Genomic DNA, 20,306 nt, shown 5'->3' on the forward strand with positions numbered 1-20,306 from the left:
AGCCTCTAAACTGCTTGGACTGCACCTGGTAAAAATACAAAACTAATGGATTTCAAGCAGGCAGCTGCAAACATCCTGCAGTGGGTATGTGAGTGACAGAATACATACTACACATTGACTACTCAGGCCGCTCATCATTGTAGCTGCTCTTTGGGAAGTTTACCGCTGTGGTTAACTGTGAGGTATGAAACTGAGCCGTCACTGGGCTGGACAGATTAGCAGACAGCAGATGAGGACAAATGTAAAAAAAAAAAACATGTATTCATTAGTAGGCTGAAAAACATATCAAGCCATATGCACTAAAAACACACAATATAGTGGTTCTGATCCAAAAAAATCACACTTGAAACAAAAGACAGGTTTCATTATTTCATCATTTTTTTTTTCTGTCATATAGGCAGACTGATCCAAAAATGGACCATTTTCTACAGTAGCCGTGGTAGGAGGTACATTCAAGTACATTTTATGGATACACAGTATACATATTATTAATGTATAACATTTGAGAGATACTAATACTTGATTCTACGTAGCAGTGCATGAGATCTTCAGTTTCAACAAACAGTGAGATGTAATTTGAAGTGTTAAAGACGCCATCTGTTCCATGCCTGCTAAACAAATAACATGTTTTTCTTAGACAAAATGCAAACCTTTCTTCTGCACATTTTTCAGTACTTGGACATACAAGAAGTATGTTTGATTGTCTATATTATGTTTCTTAAATGCCACAGTGTACTATCATTTTTTTATTCCCTCGGAGGCAATGCAGGGTCTAATGACCACTAATACAATACAAATGGCACCTTACAAAAATGATGCTGTACACCCACATAAAATGAATCTTTTAGCAAATAAAATACATGAACAAACACTATCAGAAGCATTACAATGTCAAGTTCCTATATGAAGGAATAGCATGAATACTTTACAGCAGACTAGAATAAAAACTAAATGTGGTACACATGTAAAATGACGATTAAAACTCCTGTTAACTAAGTGGAAAACCATCATTCTATGCTTCTAAAAACAGACATCAAATACAGTTATTTCACTTGATGAAAAAATCCTTTTTAGCAGCGGCAAACAAAGTAATCAACACAAAAGATACATATAAACTACCAGAAAAATGTAACTCAGGTTACTGCCATTAAAAGAAAAATAAAAAATTATAACTAAAAAAGGTTTGCAGTACTTCCAGTTCCAAAATATAAATGGTCCTTGAAGTAATCATTTTAGTACAGTATTATACTGCTGAACATCAAAATAAAGATGTCTAAAAGCAAAGGACAACAAATGTTTTCCTAATGCCAAATTATCAGTGATCGCAAACTGCACCAATGCAGTCCGTATGTGACTGGATGTATGGGAACATGCGTATGTACAGTGCATTAAGAATATATCACTGAGTTGTTCGACAGCATGTCTGCAGTAGAAAAGTACTGCAATACAACAAACATAGCAAAAAAGGGCAGCAACAGTTTTTAAACACTGCTGGCATGTAACCATGCTAGGCACTGTCCAGTTAGTGGTGAAGCTGGAATTACCACTTTCTAATGAAATGGCACCATTTACAAGTAAATCAGCACCAGTCAGGTGATGACATTTTCTATAATGAATCAAGGCTTATATTTCCTCCAGTACTAAAAACATATTCAGTTAAACCAGTATAACAGTCATCAGACTTTAAATTACCCCCCCCCTCCCAACAGTATATACATTCAAACATCTGGTGCCAATACAAATGAAAATAGGACAACAATGACACAAACACAGTTGATATGGTAGTTGTGGCCAACCAAGCAAACATCTGACGGGTTTCAATTTCAAACTGATGTTCTGGGAATCTTGAGCAGTAAGTACTTACCAGCCATTACAGACAACAAAGAACATGCATCAGTCACATTATGTGACCTGCAATGTTCGCACATGACAACAGACAAGATACAAACTATCACAAAATATGTAGTATCAATGTTCCTTAAAACAATTAACTAAGAAAATACTTCTAGTAAAAATATGCAGAGTATTACACATCTGGCAAATATCACAATGTGTCTGTCTTTAGGTGATAATAGCAAGGTAACAGCCTTAATTTGCAGCTTGACCTCAACTGCTACTTTTCAATTACCTTTGAGGAATATTTAAATAACTCTGATTTCTCAATTTCTAGTAAGACCTATAATAGATAAACTACAGTATCAAAACGTTTCCTTTGAAACTGTGCCCTTCTGTCAAACAGCCATCATGTTTAATACATCTAGATGAAAGATATTAGTAGACAGTCTATACAATACCGACAAAACATGAGTGGAAGGCAGTGTGCTTTGTTAGGTTTGCAGATCAGTTAAATACGCATTAGTGTCAATCATCTTGGTGGACAACAGACCAAATGCAAAATGCATTTTAGTCATAAGCTAGAATAGGTCCAAGCCACTTTTCAACCTCTTCCACTGACATTTGCTTTCTTAAGGCATAATCTTCAACCTGTTTGGAAAAAAAAAAACAGAGAATTTATTTTTAAAATCACATTCACAACATAGCTAATACAAACTGGACATAACATCACACTGAAATAGCAACATACATACATATATATATATATATATATATATATATATACACACATATATATATATATATATATATATATATATATATATATATATATATACATACATACATATGGGTCCCTATCAGAAGCCTGAAACACTATAAGCCTGAAAATCAAAATCCTGAAACCAAAAGCCTGAAAATTCAAAATCCCGAAAACCCAAAATCCTGAAACTCAAAATCCTGAAAACACAAAATGGACATACTGACGTCATTGTGGCTTTGCTATTGTTAGCCCTGTGGTGTTACGTCATGCGTTGGGTTCAGGTAAGAGTGCGGTTGGTTTTATGTTAGGGTTGGGGCGGTTTAAGTTAGTTAGGGTTAGGGCGCAGGTTAGGCATGTATGCAATAGTGACAAATATTGGGGTTAGGGGCGGTTTAAGTGAGTTAGGGTTAGGGTGCGGGTCAGGTGAGTGTGCGATAGTGACGGACCTTAGGGTTAGGGTTAGGGTCAGGGTCAGTTGGTAGATATTAGTGTCTTTATAGTGACATATTAGCATTATTTGTGTTTTCAGGATTTTGAGTTTCAGGATTTTGGGTTTTCGGGATTTTGAATTGTCAGGCTTTTGGTTTCAGGATTTTGATTTTCAGGCTTATAGTGTTTCAGGCTTCTGATAGGTAACTATATATATATATATGTATATATATATATATATATATATATATATACGTATATGTATATATATATATATATATATATATATACATATATGTGTATATATATATATATATATATATATATATATATATATATATATACACACACACACACACACACACATACACACATCACACTGAAATAGCAATATATATATATTTGAAATGGCAATAATTTTAATTCCAAAAGTTCAGTATGAATAAATAATGTGCATTATATTTCAAGTGTTTAAATTAAGGATTTAATAAACAATGTTATGTGAGCCACTTTTGAAAATAAACACACGTGGTATGATTCCCTCTCTGGCATAAAAGCAGAATAAAAAGATATATTCTTACCTGATCAACTGATCTATGAGACAAATGTCCTTGGCCAGGCATGTAAATGGGTTCATCCTCTCTTTCTTTTCAAACTGGGCTTTTGTTCCTGTCAAGCTCCCATGCACAAAGGTACAAATACACAATGCCACAGCAATTTGAGATACCTCATGCTACACAAGTGACAATGCTTAGTCCTTGGACCAGCCAGTTCAATCTAAATACCAAGCAAATACAATTTGCTGATGTAGAGGAGGAGTCCAAGCACAAAGAGACAACGAGGCTATCTGGGATCCAGCAAGGAGGATTCCATTCAAGATCAGCTAATAAGGTAACATCACATCTGTTGCACGTAACATCAGTGACCCTTCCCTGATGGGTTCACAACTGGGCTGAGCCTCAAGCAGTGAATCTGAAAAGGTGTAATGAGACAGAAAAAGCCAAATGGCCAAAGGATTACAAAACCAAGTCCTGAAGCATTAAGGTATCAAAGAAGACCTTGCTCCTACAGTCATGGTCCACACAATGATGGCTGGTAAAGGCGTGAACTGACAGCTAAGTGGCAGCAGTACAGACATCTACAAAGGAAACATTTTTGAAGCAACATCTGGAAGCAGCCATGTGTCTATGAATATGCTTCTCTCAACATCATTTTCCTTTGGGTAGAGGGCCTTCAGCTTCATTTAAGTGCAAGTCTAAACACTTTGCATAATCCATGGCTAAATGTGGCCAAAATATTCAATCTTTCCATAGTCAAACATTTTAAGGTCCAAACATCCATGAAGCAAAAACAGCTACAGAAAACTAACTCTATCCAAAGCCTGCTGATACAAAAAACATCACACACACAGACACACACACACACACACACACACACACACACACACACACACACACACACACACACACACACACAAACACAATGCCACCTCCAAACACGCTGTAACACTGCTGCAGTACAGCAACATATCCACTTATACAGCAAATGTAGCCTGTAAATTACAAGGTACAACAACTGCAAAACAAACACATAAACACACAAAGACATACTCGGAGGCACTGATCAAAAATCTACCAAAACTACAGAGGCCTCCAAAGCAGACACCCAAGCAACTGCCACCTCAAGACATAAGACATGCAACACATAGTTCTCAAAGTCAGTGTGCTAAACAGTCACAGCCCTTAAGGCCAAACACAATGCCAGACACACTTGTTATAGGTGACTCCATAGTCAGACACACTGACGTCTCACTCACCAGACTGAACAAGGAAAAGATCACAGTAAGCTGCCTGTCAGGGGCTAGAATCCGCCACATAACACAAGCACTCAGGTCACTCCACACCAAGTACAAGTATGACTCAGTCATTGTCCATGCCGGTGTGAACGACCTGAGACGTACCTCCCTGGACTGCATGAAAAGAGACATAGAGGAGCTCTCAGATTATGTAGCCCAGGCCGGTATGACCCTGACCCTGAGCAGTATCCTACCCTCACCAAGAATGATGCCACAATACAGAGACAAAATGATCAGCTTTAATAATTGGCTTAATTACTGGTGTCATTCTAAGGATCCAATGTCTGTCTGCCTGGGATGACATGCTTGACAAGCCACGCTGCTTTCAAGGGACGGCTTGCACCTGTCACCCTGGGCTTCGGATATTGGCAAAGGCTCTTGCCACCCCATAGTGCCTTTTTTAGGCAAGGCTCAAATGATAAACCTACCGCCCTAGAAAACAAAAATGGAGAAAAACTAAGGGTAATACTGCTCAATGCCAGAAGTCTAAACCTCAAGATGCACGCCCTCGAAGCCCTCCTCAGTATGGAGAACATCGATGTCTGTGCTGTGACTGAAACCTGGTTCAAGGCTCCTGAGAGCACCTCAGCACTATCAGGTTATACCTCATATCATGCGTTCTGGCCCCAAAATCCGGACCGAACCACAAAAGGGGGGGGAGTATCCATATTCATAAAGGATACCCACACCTCCGGGTTAGTGGCAATGCACGAAGCATCGGAGACCATCCAGGTGCAATTAACCATAGGTAAAACTGCCCTACAGTTTGTAACATGCTACAGACCACCTTCTCAAACTCAGGAAACCCACACAGCCTTCCTGAAGACACTGGAGAGTATGAATGTCTCTCCAAACACCATCATATTGGGTGACTTCAACTACCCAAACATAGACTGGGAACATAACTCACGCCCCAACACCCTAGCCCAAAGGTTCCTTGAGTTCATAAACACAAATGCTATGGAACAACTAGTCACCATTCCCACAAGAGGAGAAAATATACTAGACCTGATCATCACAAACATGGGGACAAAATGCTCCACACCGGAAGTATATCCCTCATTGGTGAGATCAGACCATAAATTAATCTCACTGGAGATTCACATCTCGCCCCCACCCCCAGCAAAAAAGACCACAGTGAAGAACTTCTCAAAAGCAAACTTCACACTTCTTAAGACTGGAGTGGTATCCTTCAAGGCCCCCGAGCCAGTGGAAACCACAACCCACGCTGCTGAAACCCTTACAAATGCCTTCTACGAGCACCTCCAGGAATGTATGGATCAAGCAATCCCTAATAAAATCAAGACCCTTTCCACCAAAGGCAGGCGCCCGGTCTGGTGGACTCCAGCCATAAACAAACTCTACAACAAGAGGAGAAAGCTACTACATGACAGAGCAAAATCCCTAAATGGGAAGGCATCTCTGATCAATACTACGATCACTCATAAAATCATCCAAGGCCAACTTTGAGAGAAAAATCGCTAATGACACAAAAGACAATCATAAAGCCTTCTTTAGCTATGTTAGAAACCTGGGTGGAAACTCCCAGATATGCTCAGAATTAGTCCAAAATGATAAAAAATCACTGAACCCACAGACATTGCCAACATACTGGCAGACAGGTTCAGTGCAAATTTCTCCCCTCCCCCCCCAAAAGGAGAAATATCTATCCCACCAGAGTCTAGCCTCCCAAACATCTCAGATGCCCAGGTGAGAGCTGCTCTCTCTAAAGCAAAAAACAGCATCAATGGGACCGGACGGTGTCCCCGGCTGTGTGCTACATGAACTCAATGAGGAACTAAACCCACACATAAGGCTGCTGTTTAATCTTAGCCTTACTACAGGATACGTGCCAAAGAATGGTGTACGGCAACTGTGGTCCCACTCCACAAAGGCGGTGCTTCACGGACCCTGAAATTACCGCCCATAAGCTTGACGAGCCTTGTCTGCAAAGCTATGGAGAGGATCATAATGGAACTCATAAATAAAGACATTGGGGACCTACAGACACTGGATCCTACCCAATTTGGCTTTGTCAAGGGCAGATCCTGCCTCTTGAACTTGGTTGACTTTTGAAACAGTCACTAAGGCCATTGATGAGGGTAAGGCAGTTCACACAGCCTACCTTGACCTAGCAAAAGCATTCGACACAATACCCCACTCGGGCATCATAGAAAAGCTCACCAGCTTAGATGTAAACCCATATGTCACAAGATGGGTTGCAAACTGGCTCAAGGACAGAACACACAGGGTTAGAGTTGCTGGTGCCATGTCAGACTCTAAGCCGGTCACGAGCGGTGTCCCACAGGGCTCAGTCCTGGGCCCCTCTTGTTCGGCATTTATTTTTCTGAAGTGCAGGCAAACATAGGGGGATTGTGGCTGACAAAATTTGCAGATGACTGCAAACTGGGCAGCATAATTGACACTCCATCAGACACAGACATCCTCCAGAAAGGTCTCATAGAAATGGATAACTGGTGCCAGAGCCATGGCCTTAAGCTAAATGCCAAAAAATGTATAGTCATACCCTTTGGGAAAAACAAGGTAACCCCTACTTACCACATAGGTGGTAATCCATTAAACATGGAAGAAGTTATCAGGGACCTGGGGACCCAAGTTGACAGTAACCTCTCTTTTGACACTCACATTGCCAAAGTGGTTAGGAAGACCTTCTACATTGCCCACCTGATCATGAAGGGATTCACATCCAGATCAGGAGAGGTCATTGTACCCCTGTACTCTTCACTTATCAGACCAATGATTGAGTACAACGCCCCATTCGGAATGTACCTTACCCGACACCTGCAGCAGTTGGAAAGACCCCAAAAGTTCCTCACCAAAAGGATAAAGGGGCTCAAACATATGTCATACGATGCCCGACTGAAGAAACTCCAGCTCTATTCAGTCGCATACCGCCTGCTCAGAGGTGATCTGTGCCTGACATACAAGGCCATGTCCAACCCGGAATTAATGGACATGCTCCACCTCAAAAATCCAAATCCACCAGAGCCACGAGAGCAAGAGACTTAAACCTCAACACGGATATAAATAGGATGTGCTGGAGGGACAGATTCATCACCCAGAGACTCCCTACACTATGGAACAGAATCCCAGTCCATGTGAGGCAGAGCCCCTCACTGACTCTGTTCAAGAGAAATCTTGACGAGTGGATGGGAGATCGTAGGTTTACCCCGGGAATCATCTCTGTATCACTGCTGGACAGAGGCACAGCAAACTAATGGGTATAGTATTCTCATCCTAAGGGGTGGTGAAAGCCACACACATTCTGGCTAGGCTTATAAATGCCCTAGGGCAGATAGCCTAGTATGAACCTATGAATATGACATCCCCAGTCATGTGAAGAAAGCATACAGTCCAAGAACCATACTCACAGCAAATTAGCTTAATAGCTAACTCCGCAGGACGGCTAACAAACTAACTTGTTCCCGACATCAACTATTAAAAAGAATCATATAGCCTGTTGCGTCTTCTTGCCCTAATAAGAAACCAAAATGTTAATGTTCTGTGGTAAGTGTGCCTACACAAAAACAATCAGCTGTCACAGCAACATTCAATGACACAGCTATTAAGATTATTGCAGACTAGATAAATATGGTGTTAAACCAAGCAATACCAAGAAAATAACAGTGAAATAAAATCTAAGTCATCCCATGCAGCTACATATTTCCACCTTGGACTTCAACTAATGTTAAACAAAATGGCAAAAAAATTATATTTTTTATGCAGCTGTCAGTGCGCTTGGAAAAGCTTTGGCTCATCAGTTAAAACTTACCTCCAAAGGAGATTATCAAGGAGCTCAACCACATCATCCAGTATTGTGGGAGACTAATGATGTACCCATCTTAACAGACTTTCTCCCCTGCTTAGCAAATGACAGACCTTCCCTGTCTAGGGCAAAAAAGATGCAGATGTTCTGTTTTCCAAAACTCATCATTTTCATAGTGTGAAGGGCTCACTCACTCATGATTTCCACCCTACTGGAGAAAACCAACAAACAAATCGACCAGTTCAGGGACAATTCGGAAAACACTTTCAGAAAGAAGTGTGGGTTAGTCTTGAAAGACTAGATACGGATCTCTGTACATATGGTTTGCAGCTCCATGCTTCTGTAAGCAGGACTGATGGCCACCAGTAAAACTGTTTTCCAAGGTAACAACTTCCAATGCCACATAGCCAATGGGTTCAAATAGGTAAGATGAAGTTCAGATTCTAAGAAAAAGTGTTTTTCAAAGGTGGGCAGAGATGCCACGCCCCTTTAAAGAAATGCTTGTGCCAGAGCTCAGAACATGTCATGCTCCTTAGACAGTCATTACAGGCTGAAATGTTAACACACACAGCTTGATCACCGAATAACTGAGGACCCAATCGCACCATGACCTGATATAAATTAGAATCCACTACAAACTGAATGTGACAGTATTGGGTACTACTTCAATCAAATGAAGAAACGTTCCACCCTGTTAGAAGACATCCTGGTAACTTTAATCAATTCTGACATCTTTGTATGAAAGCCCTTTCAGATCAGAGGATCTATAGCAACAGCCAGGCAGTAAGGTGGAGCCGTGTACACCAAATGGGAGGACTCCTTTGGCTAACATAAGACGTCTTTCCAGGAACATAACATTTTGAAAACACACACTTTTTATCCATCAAGGGTGATTAAGATTAGTTAAGACAGTCATTCATTCACTCTTTTTTGATGCCTCTTTTATCCAATTCAGGGTCACCGGGGAGACTGTGCTTATCATAGCATTCAGTTGTTATAAGGCAAAGAAATTAATCACAGGTTTGACTCGGACAGGTACTGCCTCCTCTATGCAGCTATGAATGTGGTTGTACAGTGCTTTTGTGTACAGCTGAAGAGTAGGACTCAGTGTCATCCGGGTTTGGAAGAGCTCGGAATTTTAATATGTTGTCACTTAGTTTGAGGTAACTGGCCTTAGCAAAGTTTTTAACAGGTTTGGAATTTGATGGGGGTTGTAGGCTAGTTTTATTACTAAATGAGATCATTCAGGGAGGAGAGGGAGCAGCATCCCTTCCATGTCTGTGAGTACTAGTCTAGGGTATTTGCACCTCTAGTGGGACAGCTAACTAATTGCTCCAGAGTGTTTGTATTGACGAAGTCCAAAACCTCTGAGCAAGTGAATTATGGGTCGTACAAGTCTCCCAGTTTATGACGGGGTAGGTGAAGTCACCCATAAGTATGGTATTGGGTTGTATGTTAACAGATTTCAGTAAGTTTAGACAGGAGGTGGGGTTTTCAGACTAATGCTGGGGATCTGTAGCTAGCAAGGACATGAAAAGGGGTTGCACCTATGGTTAGTTGGGCATTCAGCAGCTCAAGCAAGTCATGTTGTTGGACCAGTCTAGCAGTGCACTTGTCTTTTATGAACACTGAGACACCTCCTCCTTTTGTTTTATCCTCAGCTGAGGAAGATCGAATGTATGAAAAGCACTGTAGCCTTTGACAGCTGGGGTACTTTCCAAGGTTTTATGTTTCTGTGACTGACAATATGCCTGCATTCTCCAGGGTGAGGAGTGCTTCCAGAGAGTGCAGTTTTTTTATTTAAAATCCTAGCATTGAGCAGCGGTCCCTTTAGGTAGTCATGAATGATTTTTGTTACGTTGGAGGGTTTAACAGCTTGGCATGATCTAAAACACACTACAGGGATAGCTAAAGATTTTGCCAGTATCCAGAAGCCAAGTGGTGACAAGTGCAAACCACCTCTGGCAAAGCATCGCGGTTTGTCTATCACATCTCCCTAGGCTGACAGATATTCGATCCCCTTGCTGACACATCAGAAACTAAGCCAGTTGTTGAAGTAAATCATTTTTTGCTGGTACCATGGCATCATCATTGATGAAGGTAGAATGCTACTCAAGGCTAGATTCAAACCCACCTGGGACACATATTCATACAACTCCATTATGACTGTCTTCATATAGTCCAATGAGAGACACCTTAGGTTATTTATCCCCACATGGATTATGACTGTGTCATACTGGTTCTTGTGGTTTAGATACCTAAGTACATGCATGGCATGGTCAATCTGTGCTCCAGACAGACAGCTCACCGTGATCTTCTCCTTGTTTATCCTGGTAAGGGGGACATCAGTATGTCTCACAATGGAATCTCCAGTGACTAGATTGTTTGGCTGTGTGGTGTGTTGCCTTACGATTTTGACTACGATTTTCAGAATTATGTGTTGTATGAGCTGATGCCTTTTTTAGAATGTGTGCTGGGCCAACAGAGAGATGCTTTTAGGAGGTATTGGAGGTTGGGTAGATTACAAGTGAGTACCCCTGTATATGTGGGTCTATGTGTTTGTTCCTTAGTATTGGTAGTGAGTGTTTTGGGTGTAATGCTTACAACCTGGTTTTCATTTTTTGTGTGTGTATGTGAGAGCTTTGCCTTCAATGACATTGTGCATCTACATCTCTCACACACGGTTTGTCTGTTCTACAATTAAATGATTGTCAGTGAACATGAGGCAGTTACTACACTGCCTCAGGATGCCTATGTCCACCAAGCCAGAAACAAATGACAGGGAAGCACCTTATCCATTACACCACATCCTTAGTAGATGGAAAGGGGTATGGGAGAGTCACTTAAAGGTCTAAGTGAGAGTGTTTAATAGTATACTATACGATGACCTGCAGTGGTGCTGCCCTCTGCGCAAAATGGTAGCTCTTCGAGCAGCTATGAACAGTGGGAGAGCATTTTCTATAGATGGTTTTAAACTGGAGAGGTTTGCTTATATACAAGGCATGGGTAACAGCAATTGTGCCTCTTTTATACCCGTAGGTTGAAAGACTTTTGCACAGTTAAGCCATCAAGCCAATCAGATAAACACACAATAAACCTTCCACCAGCAGCTGCGAACTCGGATGTACTGAATCAGTTCTCTGCTCCTACCAAAGTGCAGAATAAAAATCTCAATGTAAAAAAAGGGGTTTGAGGTCAAGTGCAGTAAAGTACAGTTTTGTACCTACCATAAATGTAGATGTTCGCGTGTATATACTGCTGCAGTCATCCCACTTGGGTTATCCTGCCGTCAGGCGGTCCCGCAGTCGGCCAAATCCCAAAGTCTTGGTCCGGCGTCGGTTGTCGTCGCTTCTTCCCTGACGTCAGTGCGACAGGGGGATAAAAGAGGCAGCCAACGCCATTTTCTTCAGTTTTTCTTGCCCCAGATGTCAGGTGCCCCCAACTAGGAAGGCAATACAAATAACTACGCAAAATTACCTTAGTAGATAAACAATAGTACTAGCTGTTAGCAAATACACCATATAGACATGCATCCAATAGACTGATGTACATGGAGTTATAACTAACACCCTGGTATGCAGAGGGGATGGTGGGAGGGTAACCTGGACTGCAGCAGTATATACACTCGAACATCTACATTTATGGTAGGTACAAAACTGTACTATGTTCATCGTGTTATACTGCTGCAGTCATCACACTTGGGTTGAATTCCAAAGCTATGGATGGGAGGCTGGTACTAAACTGGGTTAGGTGAAGCTAGGATGCCCTGCAGAACTGCAGTGGCAAAACCAGCTCTGGTTTTAGAGTATAATGGAAGGCGGTAGTGCTTGTTAAAGGTGTGCACTGAACGCCAAGTAGCTGCCTCCAGAATGTCCTTGGTTGGAACCCCCCTTAGAAAGGCTGCTGAGGTTGCTGTAGCCCTGGTAGAATGGGACCTAATATTAACAGGCACTGCTTTCCCATGGTGCGAGTAGCAAAAGCGGATACAATGTGCTATCCATTTGGAGATGGTCTGTTTTGAAATAGCCTTTCCTTGTGAACCTGCAGCATAGGATACAAAGAGTTGGTCAGTTTTTCTGAAGGTCTTTGTCTTATCCAAATACTAACGTAGCTGTCTGTGAATGTCCAAAGAGTGAAGGAGTCTTACTCCTTTATTCTGGGGGTTTGGATAAAAGGTGGGTAAATGAATGGTCTGATTCAAAGCCACACTGGATACTACCTTTGGCATAAAGGTAGGGTTAGTTCGTAAAGAGACTCTGTCCTGATGGAAAATGATGAAAGGTTCCACTGCCATAAGTGTCTGTAGTTCTGAGACCCTGCGTGCTAAGGTGATAGCCAGCAACAGAGCTGTTTTCCAGGACAAGTATTGTAGTTCTGCTGAGAAGGCTGGTTCGAAAGGAGGCAGTGTTAATTTTTCTAAAACGAAGTTGTGGTCCCAAGCTGGCGTTGGGGGTGTTCTGGGGGGTCTTATATTCTTAGCCCCTCTGAGAAACTGCCTTAGTAAAGGGTGTGAGAATATGGGAGGATCCGTATTATATTGAGCTGAAATGGCTGAAGCATAGATCTTAATGGATGAGAAGGAAAGGCCTTTGTGTAGTATCTCAGTTAAGTATTGCAGTATTTGAGGAATGTTTGGTATCCAAGGATTTTGGCCTTTAGCCTGGTTCCATGCACAAAATCTTTTCCATTTGTCTGAGTAAGTTTTTCTGGTGCTGGGCCTCCTGGCCTCCAAAATGACATTCAGGACGTCCTTTGAGAGAAGTGTTGACTGATAGTTCAAGGTATTTTCCATGCAGCTAAATTTAAAGTCCTGAGCTGACTGTGAAGGATCTGAGAGTTTTGCTGAGTCAACAGAAGTGGGAACTGAGGTAAGATCCATGGAGGGCTGTGAGTCAAGGTCCTTAGTAATGGGTACCAGTGCTGACGTGGCCAGTCCGGAGCAATGAGGATCATTTGTGGTCTCTCTGATCTGACTTTCAGTAAAACCTTGGTCAAGAGAGGTAGTGGTGGGAAGGCATAGACTGTCAGTGCTGTCCAGCTGAATGATAGGGCGTCCACTTTCCAGGCTAGGGAATGATAAGTCCTTGTGCAAAATTTCTGTAGTTGGTAATTGTTGGGGGAAGCAAATAGATCTATGTCTGGGCGTCCCCACCTTTGAGTTATCATTGAAAATACTTGTGGGTGTAGTCTCCACTCGTGAGGATCTGCCAAATTTCTGCTTAATTCGTCTGCCAATATGTTTTCCTTTCCTGTCAGGAATTGTGCTTACAGTTGTACTTGGTAAGTCAATGCTGTGTTCCACAAGGTCATTGCCTGTCTGCATAAAGGGTAGGAGTGTGTTCCTCCCTGTTTGTTTATGTACCACATAACTGTGGTGTTGTCTGTCCTTATTAGTAGTTGTCCTGGATGCAAGAGGTCCTTGAAGGCTGTCAGTGCATTTTGCACAGCTAGCATCTCCTTTTGGTTGATGTGTAGATGCATGTGTTTTGCAGACCATTTGCCCTGTATGCACTGTCCTGCCATGTGTGCTCCCCAGGCATAGTCTGAAGAATCTGTTGTCATAGTTTGGTTTGCTGGAGGTAAGACAAAAGGAAGACCCTTGTTTATTTGACATGCTTGAGCCCACCATAGGAACTCTTTTCGAAGGCAGGGAATGAGAGGTATACTTGTCTCGAGGCTGTGCCTGTGTTGAATCCATACACTTTTCAGGTACCACTGTAATTTCCTCATATGCAGCTTTGCATGCGGAATTAGTTGAATGCAGGTGCCATGAACCCCAATGCCTACAGGATTTTCCTTGCAGTGAGCTGGGTAAAAGTTGCCATCTTTTTGAAGTACTGAGTCAGTTGTTTTTGTTTGTCTGGCGTGAGATAAGCCATCTGGGCCGTTGTATTTAAGCTGGCACCTAGGAATATTATGTCTTGTGAGGGTATTAGCTTTGACTTCTTTTTGTTTACTGTGTACCCTAGGCAACTTAGCAGCTTTGTTATAAATGCCAGATGCTGTAACAGAATGGCCTTGCTGTCCGCTTGGATCAGGCAGTCGTCCAGATATGGATAAATTTGTACTCCTCGTTGTCTGCAGTATGCAATTACTGATGCCAGGCATTTCGTAAATAATCTGGGTACAGTAGATAAGCTAAAGGGCAATGCAGAGAATTTATAATGCGTTGTACCTGCCAAAACTCTGATGTATCTTCTGCAATCTTGTCTGATAGGGACATGCAGGTATGCCTCTTTGAGGTCCAACGTTACCAGCCAAGACTCCTTGCCCAGCATAGGAAGAAGCTGCTGTAGTGAGAGCATTTTGAATTTGGGTACCTCCAGGTATGTTTTTAGAATTGAGAGGTCTAAAATGGGTCTCCAGGCTTTGTCCTTTCTTGGTACTAGGAATAGTCTTGAGTAAAAACCTTGACCTTGCTCCTTTGTAGGTACCTTTTGAATTTCTTTCATATCCATGAGAGCTGAAATTTGCGTTTGTGCCTCTGCCCATTGGTTTGGAGGCAGATTTGGCATGCCTCTCATCTGTGGTAAAGTGTGAAAATGAAATCTGTATCCTCGGGTGATGATATCCAGAACCCATTTGTCCTTTATTATGATGCTCCAATTTTGTGGAAATAGAGCCAGTTTTCCTCCCAAAGGTGCTGCCACGGCAATTTTGCTTGGCAGGCAAAGAGGGAAGTCATTGTGTTTGTTTCCTGAAGGGTTGAGATCTTTCGTCTCCTCCTCTTTGAGTTGTTGTATGCCATTGTCTAGGCCTGAAAGAACCTTGTGGCTGGCCTCTGCCCCTTGGGCGTCGGTACCTACCCCTTTGGGGTCTGTCTGATGCAGGAAAGGACCAGTATTTTGATGGCCAGTTTCTGCTGAAACGAGGAGGTTGTACCTGTAAAAAATCTTTAACCGTCTGCATAGATTTTTGCCTTTTCTTCCATTTTCTTTAAAACTTCCTCTGCTTTGACACCAAACAACACATATTTCTGCAATGGAGCATCCAATAACTTTGCTTTGACATGTTCTGGTAAGGCTCGCTCTTTTAGCCAAGCATGTCTACGTATTACAGATCCTGTGACAGCTGCTCTACATGAGGCTTCCTATGAATCAAAACCACACTGTAAGGTATGCTTTCCCACCTGTTCTGCTGCATGCAGCAAATCCTGCATCTCTTTGAAATCAGGTTGACCTGTCTGAGGGATCATTTTCTGCTTTAACTGTGTAATCAAGTACTGCTGGTATTTTAGCATGTGGAATTGGCAATTTAAGGTCCTCATGGCCAAAGTGGCAGACGTATACACTTTCTTCCCCCATCTTTCTAATGCTGTGGAATCTCTTTCAGAAGGTAGTGGATTCTTAGCAGTAGAGGCCTTAACCCCTTTGGGACCCTGGGAAATGGTTTCGGGGTCTGCAACAGGGCTTTTATGTAGAAACTTATGAGAATCAGGAACTCGGTAGTATCTGTCTGGTTTAGCTGGTGCAGGAGGTAAGGAATCTGGGTTTAGACTAGATTTGGTGCAAACATCATCCAAAATGTCTAAAACTGGAGGAATTGCAAGGCGTCTATGCTGTGGAAGAAGAAGAAACTCACAGAGTCTTTTCTTAGAGTCAGAGTAATCTTGGCCTTCCCAGTGGAAGTGTTCCCTCATGGCGTGTAGAGTTTCCCCAAAAGAGCAGTTTTCAGGGGGGGAGACAGAGGGAATGGACTCTTCAGCATCTGAGTCTTCATAAGGAGGGAAGGAATAATCCTGGTCCTCAGAGTTAGCTGAGGAAATGGATGCTTGGTCAGAAGAAGGATAATCTTCCTCCAGCCTAGGCCTTTTGTCAGGAGGGGGTTGGAAACCCCTGATAAGGGTAATTAAATCCTCAGCCATCTTAAGCATCTGTTTTTTTAGGCATAGGGGCCTGTGGACCCGGTTTCCTAACTTTTAAGGGGGCTTTAAGTTTAGCATAAGACTTAATAGAGACAGTTGTCAGTTTGAAGACACCTTCAGAAACCGAAGGCTTGTCCAAAATCTCCGGATCACCGTCAGGGCTGGCATCCGAGGGGTGAGAGGGAACCGGCTCTCTTGAGGCCCAGCTGATTCGGTCTGGGAGACCGTCAGAATTTCTAAATCAGCGGTAGTCAGGGGCTGCGTAGGCGCCTTGCTGAAAACCGGAGAACTGGCGGCAGGCCTTGCTGAGGCCTCGGTATCTGGTCTTGGCCTTGGTTGCCTGTCCTTATCCTTGCGTTTTTTAATCATTGCTGATGTTGGTTGCTCCGACGATATGCTATAGTTAAATTTTCTGCCAAAATAATGTCGGGCGAAATCTGCCCGACGCTTGATTGTACGCTTGTTGAACCTAGCACAAAACCGACAACCACAGACGTCGTGGTCTGGGCCTAGGCAAGGAATACAATAAGAATGAAAATCCTTATGAGGTATTTGCTTCCAACAAGAAATGCAGTTATTAACTTTGTCTGACATCGGTCTGAGGCAAGAAAAGTTTCCCCAATGGGGTACTTAGCTTTAGAGAAGACTTCGGGCTGAAATTCGATTCGAAAATCTCAAGAGCTAGCCGATCGGCACTTGTGAACTGCTTCTGCTTCGGGCACAGTGCGGCAAGAAAGACTGAAGAAAATGGCGTTGGCTGCCTCTTTTATCCCCCTGTCGCACTGACGTCAGGGAAGAAGTGACGACAACCGACGCTGGACCAAGTGTGATGACTGCAGCAGTATAACACGATGAACATCAAATGCTTTGCAACCAAAGGCAGAACTCCTGCAGTATCAGGAATCCTTGGAAGTAAGTTTATAAACCCTAAGAAATGTTAACGAATACAGAAAAATGTGAGCAAATAGAACTTCTGCAAACACAGAAAAACTCTGCAAAATTAAGAAATATTTTGGCAAACTCAGAACACCTTTTGCAGTATCAGAAGAGTTAGGAATTATCACAATACTGTTAAAACGATCTAAGAGCAGTACAGTAACAAACAGATGGCATTTCTTTAACAAGTGCAGGCCGAAAATTAGTGATCAATTTAACCAAATCAATAAATGCAGTACAAAACTGTGCAATAGCACTGAGACAGAGCAAGTGCAAAGAAAAAATAGTACTTATATCAGCTTTATAGGTCCACAGATGGTTTTAGAAGCAATCCAAGGTCCTGCAGTCACAGGTATCCAAGCCAGATACAGGAAAGCTCTGAATAAAGTGATTCTTTCAAAGGCCAAGTGCCAGATGTAAACTGCCTTGAAGCACATGGGCACAAACATATGCTGCTTGCTTATTGCTGGACCAAATAAGAAGGTTCCTTGAATGAAGCCTCACCCCAAAAGCCTTTAGGGGCAAAAGGACTGCCAGTAGATTTAACTGCCTGATATGGACTAGATGTGGCCTCTCCTTTTTGTGGGGATCACTTCCCTTGAACTGTGGAGGAACTGAGGTGAGTTTGCCACACAAAATACAAGATTCACATCATGTAATGGATTAAGCTACAGGAATGGGAGGCTCCCCTGGAGGTTAGTGAGTGAATTGTCCACCAGTCTAAGCACTAGTGAAAGGGCTCCAGCACCAGGAAGACGTCCATCAGTGCATGGCAATTCATTAGACACTGACATATCATAATCCACTGCATCACCTACACTGCCAAGTGAGCAGATGGCAATATGAAAATCTCTGTGGTCAACAGAAAGGATCCTGGCTAGATACAGTCTCATCAAGGTTGACAAGTTCATAACTTTCTGGGCCTTCTTCATGGCCAAAAAAACTGGACTGTATCAAACTAAGAATGAAGGCAATTCTCAGATAATGGGTTTAAGATCAGTTCAACCCAATTTATGATTACTGTCAAGGACTACAGCCATGTGAGCATCCACCCTAGGGATACCACTAAGGAATCCCTCAGTGGGGTCATCAAGAGTCAGCTGCCCAGGCAGTAGACATTCTTCCCCTCACTGTTGCAGTATTCTTTACAGGAGTGATCCCCTGCCAAGGGCAGCCCAAAGTCTAGCCAGTATACCAAAGCCTTACATTGCTTAAAGGACATCATATGTCACATGTATGCTCCCCTCACATGGCACAGAGCATAAAAGTGACATTTGGACCTACCTTTCTCAAAAATGAAAATCCCCCGGAGGAACAAAAGTCCAAGGAGTAAAACAGGAGCGTGCATCCAAAATGAAAGAAGAAATAAAGGGGGAGGAGGGAGGGAGCGAATGCTGCAAAAATAAAGGGAGGGACATTTACCGTTATGGTAAGGTTTTACACAACTGTACTATGTCCTTCGATATCACTGTTGCAGTATTCCTTACACTAGGGAGAGTATAAAAGCTCAACAGGAAATATGGGAGGAGGAAGATCCAGCACAGCCCTCAATAAGGCCATCCAGGATAGTCCTGGCAAACCTGGCTCTACCCCCAGAAACCATATCTAACTTATAATGTTTGGTAAAAGTATGCACAGAAATCCAAGTAGCTGCCTCAAGGATGGAGTTGGTATCCAATCCTTTGAAGAAAGCACTAGAAGAAGCCAGAGCCCTGGTAGAATGAGCCTTAACAGAAGTAGAAAGGCTTTCCCATGAAAGAGTAACAAAAGAAAATGGCCTTGGAGATCCAAGAAAAAAATAGTTTGCTTAGAAACCGATAAAGACCTAGGATGAAAAGAAACAAAAAAATTGCTCAGATTTCCGAATGGCTTTAGTTTTATCCAAATAAAATCTGAGTTGCCTATACAAATCCAAGGTGTGAAGCACCTTCTCACTAGCAGACTACAAAGAAGGGAAAACAGTGGGCAAATGAATAGACTAATTAACAGACAACTCATTAACCACCATGGGCATAAAAGAAAGATTAGTATGAAGGGACAACCTGTCCCTATGAAAAACTAAAACAAAATGAGGCACAGCCATTAGGGCCTGAAGCTCTATGAAAAACTAAAACAAAATGAGGCACAGCCATTAGGGCCTGAAGCTCAGACACACCCTTCTAGCTGAAGTAAATGTTAAAAGATCCAGAGAAAATAGGAAGGCCTGAGGTAGATGAAGAGGAAAGAGAGTGTGAAGGGATAGCATTTGAAAGGAGGGAACCTTTAAAAAAGTGTTGAGCTGAGAAAGATCCAGAATGGGTCTCCAGGTGCCTTCTTTCCTGGGAACCAGAAACATTCTGGAAAAAAAGTTTCCCTTTTGAGAAGCACAGATTGCTTGGATGGTACCTTGAAAAAAAGGCTCGGAAAGACATCCTGATAAAAGGGCAGCTGTTCCTGAGGAGGTTGAGGAATGCCCAAAAAAATAAGAAGCGACTTCCATACCATGTAATACCCCTGACAAATGATGGATATAACCCAGAATCCTGAATGATCCTTAACCAATTGTGAAGGGGCAGGAAAAGACAAAGAGATAGAGGAACATGGCTTAGGAGGGAAGAAAGAAGTCAGACAGAACCTGTTTTTCCTGGAAAAGGAGGCTTCTGAGCTGTAGGAGTCTGAGTAGACTTAGCAGGAGGTGAGACTATTTATGTGCAAAGGCAGACTTGGTAGGATAATTCCTCTTTAATTTGGGAACAGGGGAAAATATGTTTCAACTCCTACCTTACCCTTCTCCTGAAGAGGCTTAAAAAGCAAAGCAGCTGCCGAACCAAAGAAATTTTTATTGTCAAGGGGAGTGTCC

The 20,306-nt window shown here is 42.4% G+C and overlaps 1 protein-coding gene across 2 annotated transcripts in view; it reads right to left on the reverse strand.

Annotated features, from left to right (window-relative positions):
- Window positions 1-356: 356 nt before the first annotated feature.
- MTR (5-methyltetrahydrofolate-homocysteine methyltransferase) overlaps window positions 357-20,306 on the reverse strand; it is a 1,755,520-nt gene continuing 1,735,570 nt past the window's right edge. For both annotated transcript variants that reach the window (XM_044059073.1, XM_044059064.1), the window contains exon 33: window positions 357-2,484. In XM_044059073.1, coding sequence (XP_043915008.1) covers window positions 2,404-2,484 — 81 coding nt within the window. In that variant the 3' untranslated portion in view covers window positions 357-2,403. The remainder of the gene's footprint in view (window positions 2,485-20,306) is intronic.

This window comes from Protopterus annectens, chromosome 1.part2 (assembly GCF_019279795.1).
Source record: "Protopterus annectens isolate FY-2018-M chromosome 1.part2, PAN1.0, whole genome shotgun sequence".
Classification (NCBI taxonomy): domain Eukaryota; kingdom Metazoa; phylum Chordata; order Ceratodontiformes; family Protopteridae; genus Protopterus; species Protopterus annectens.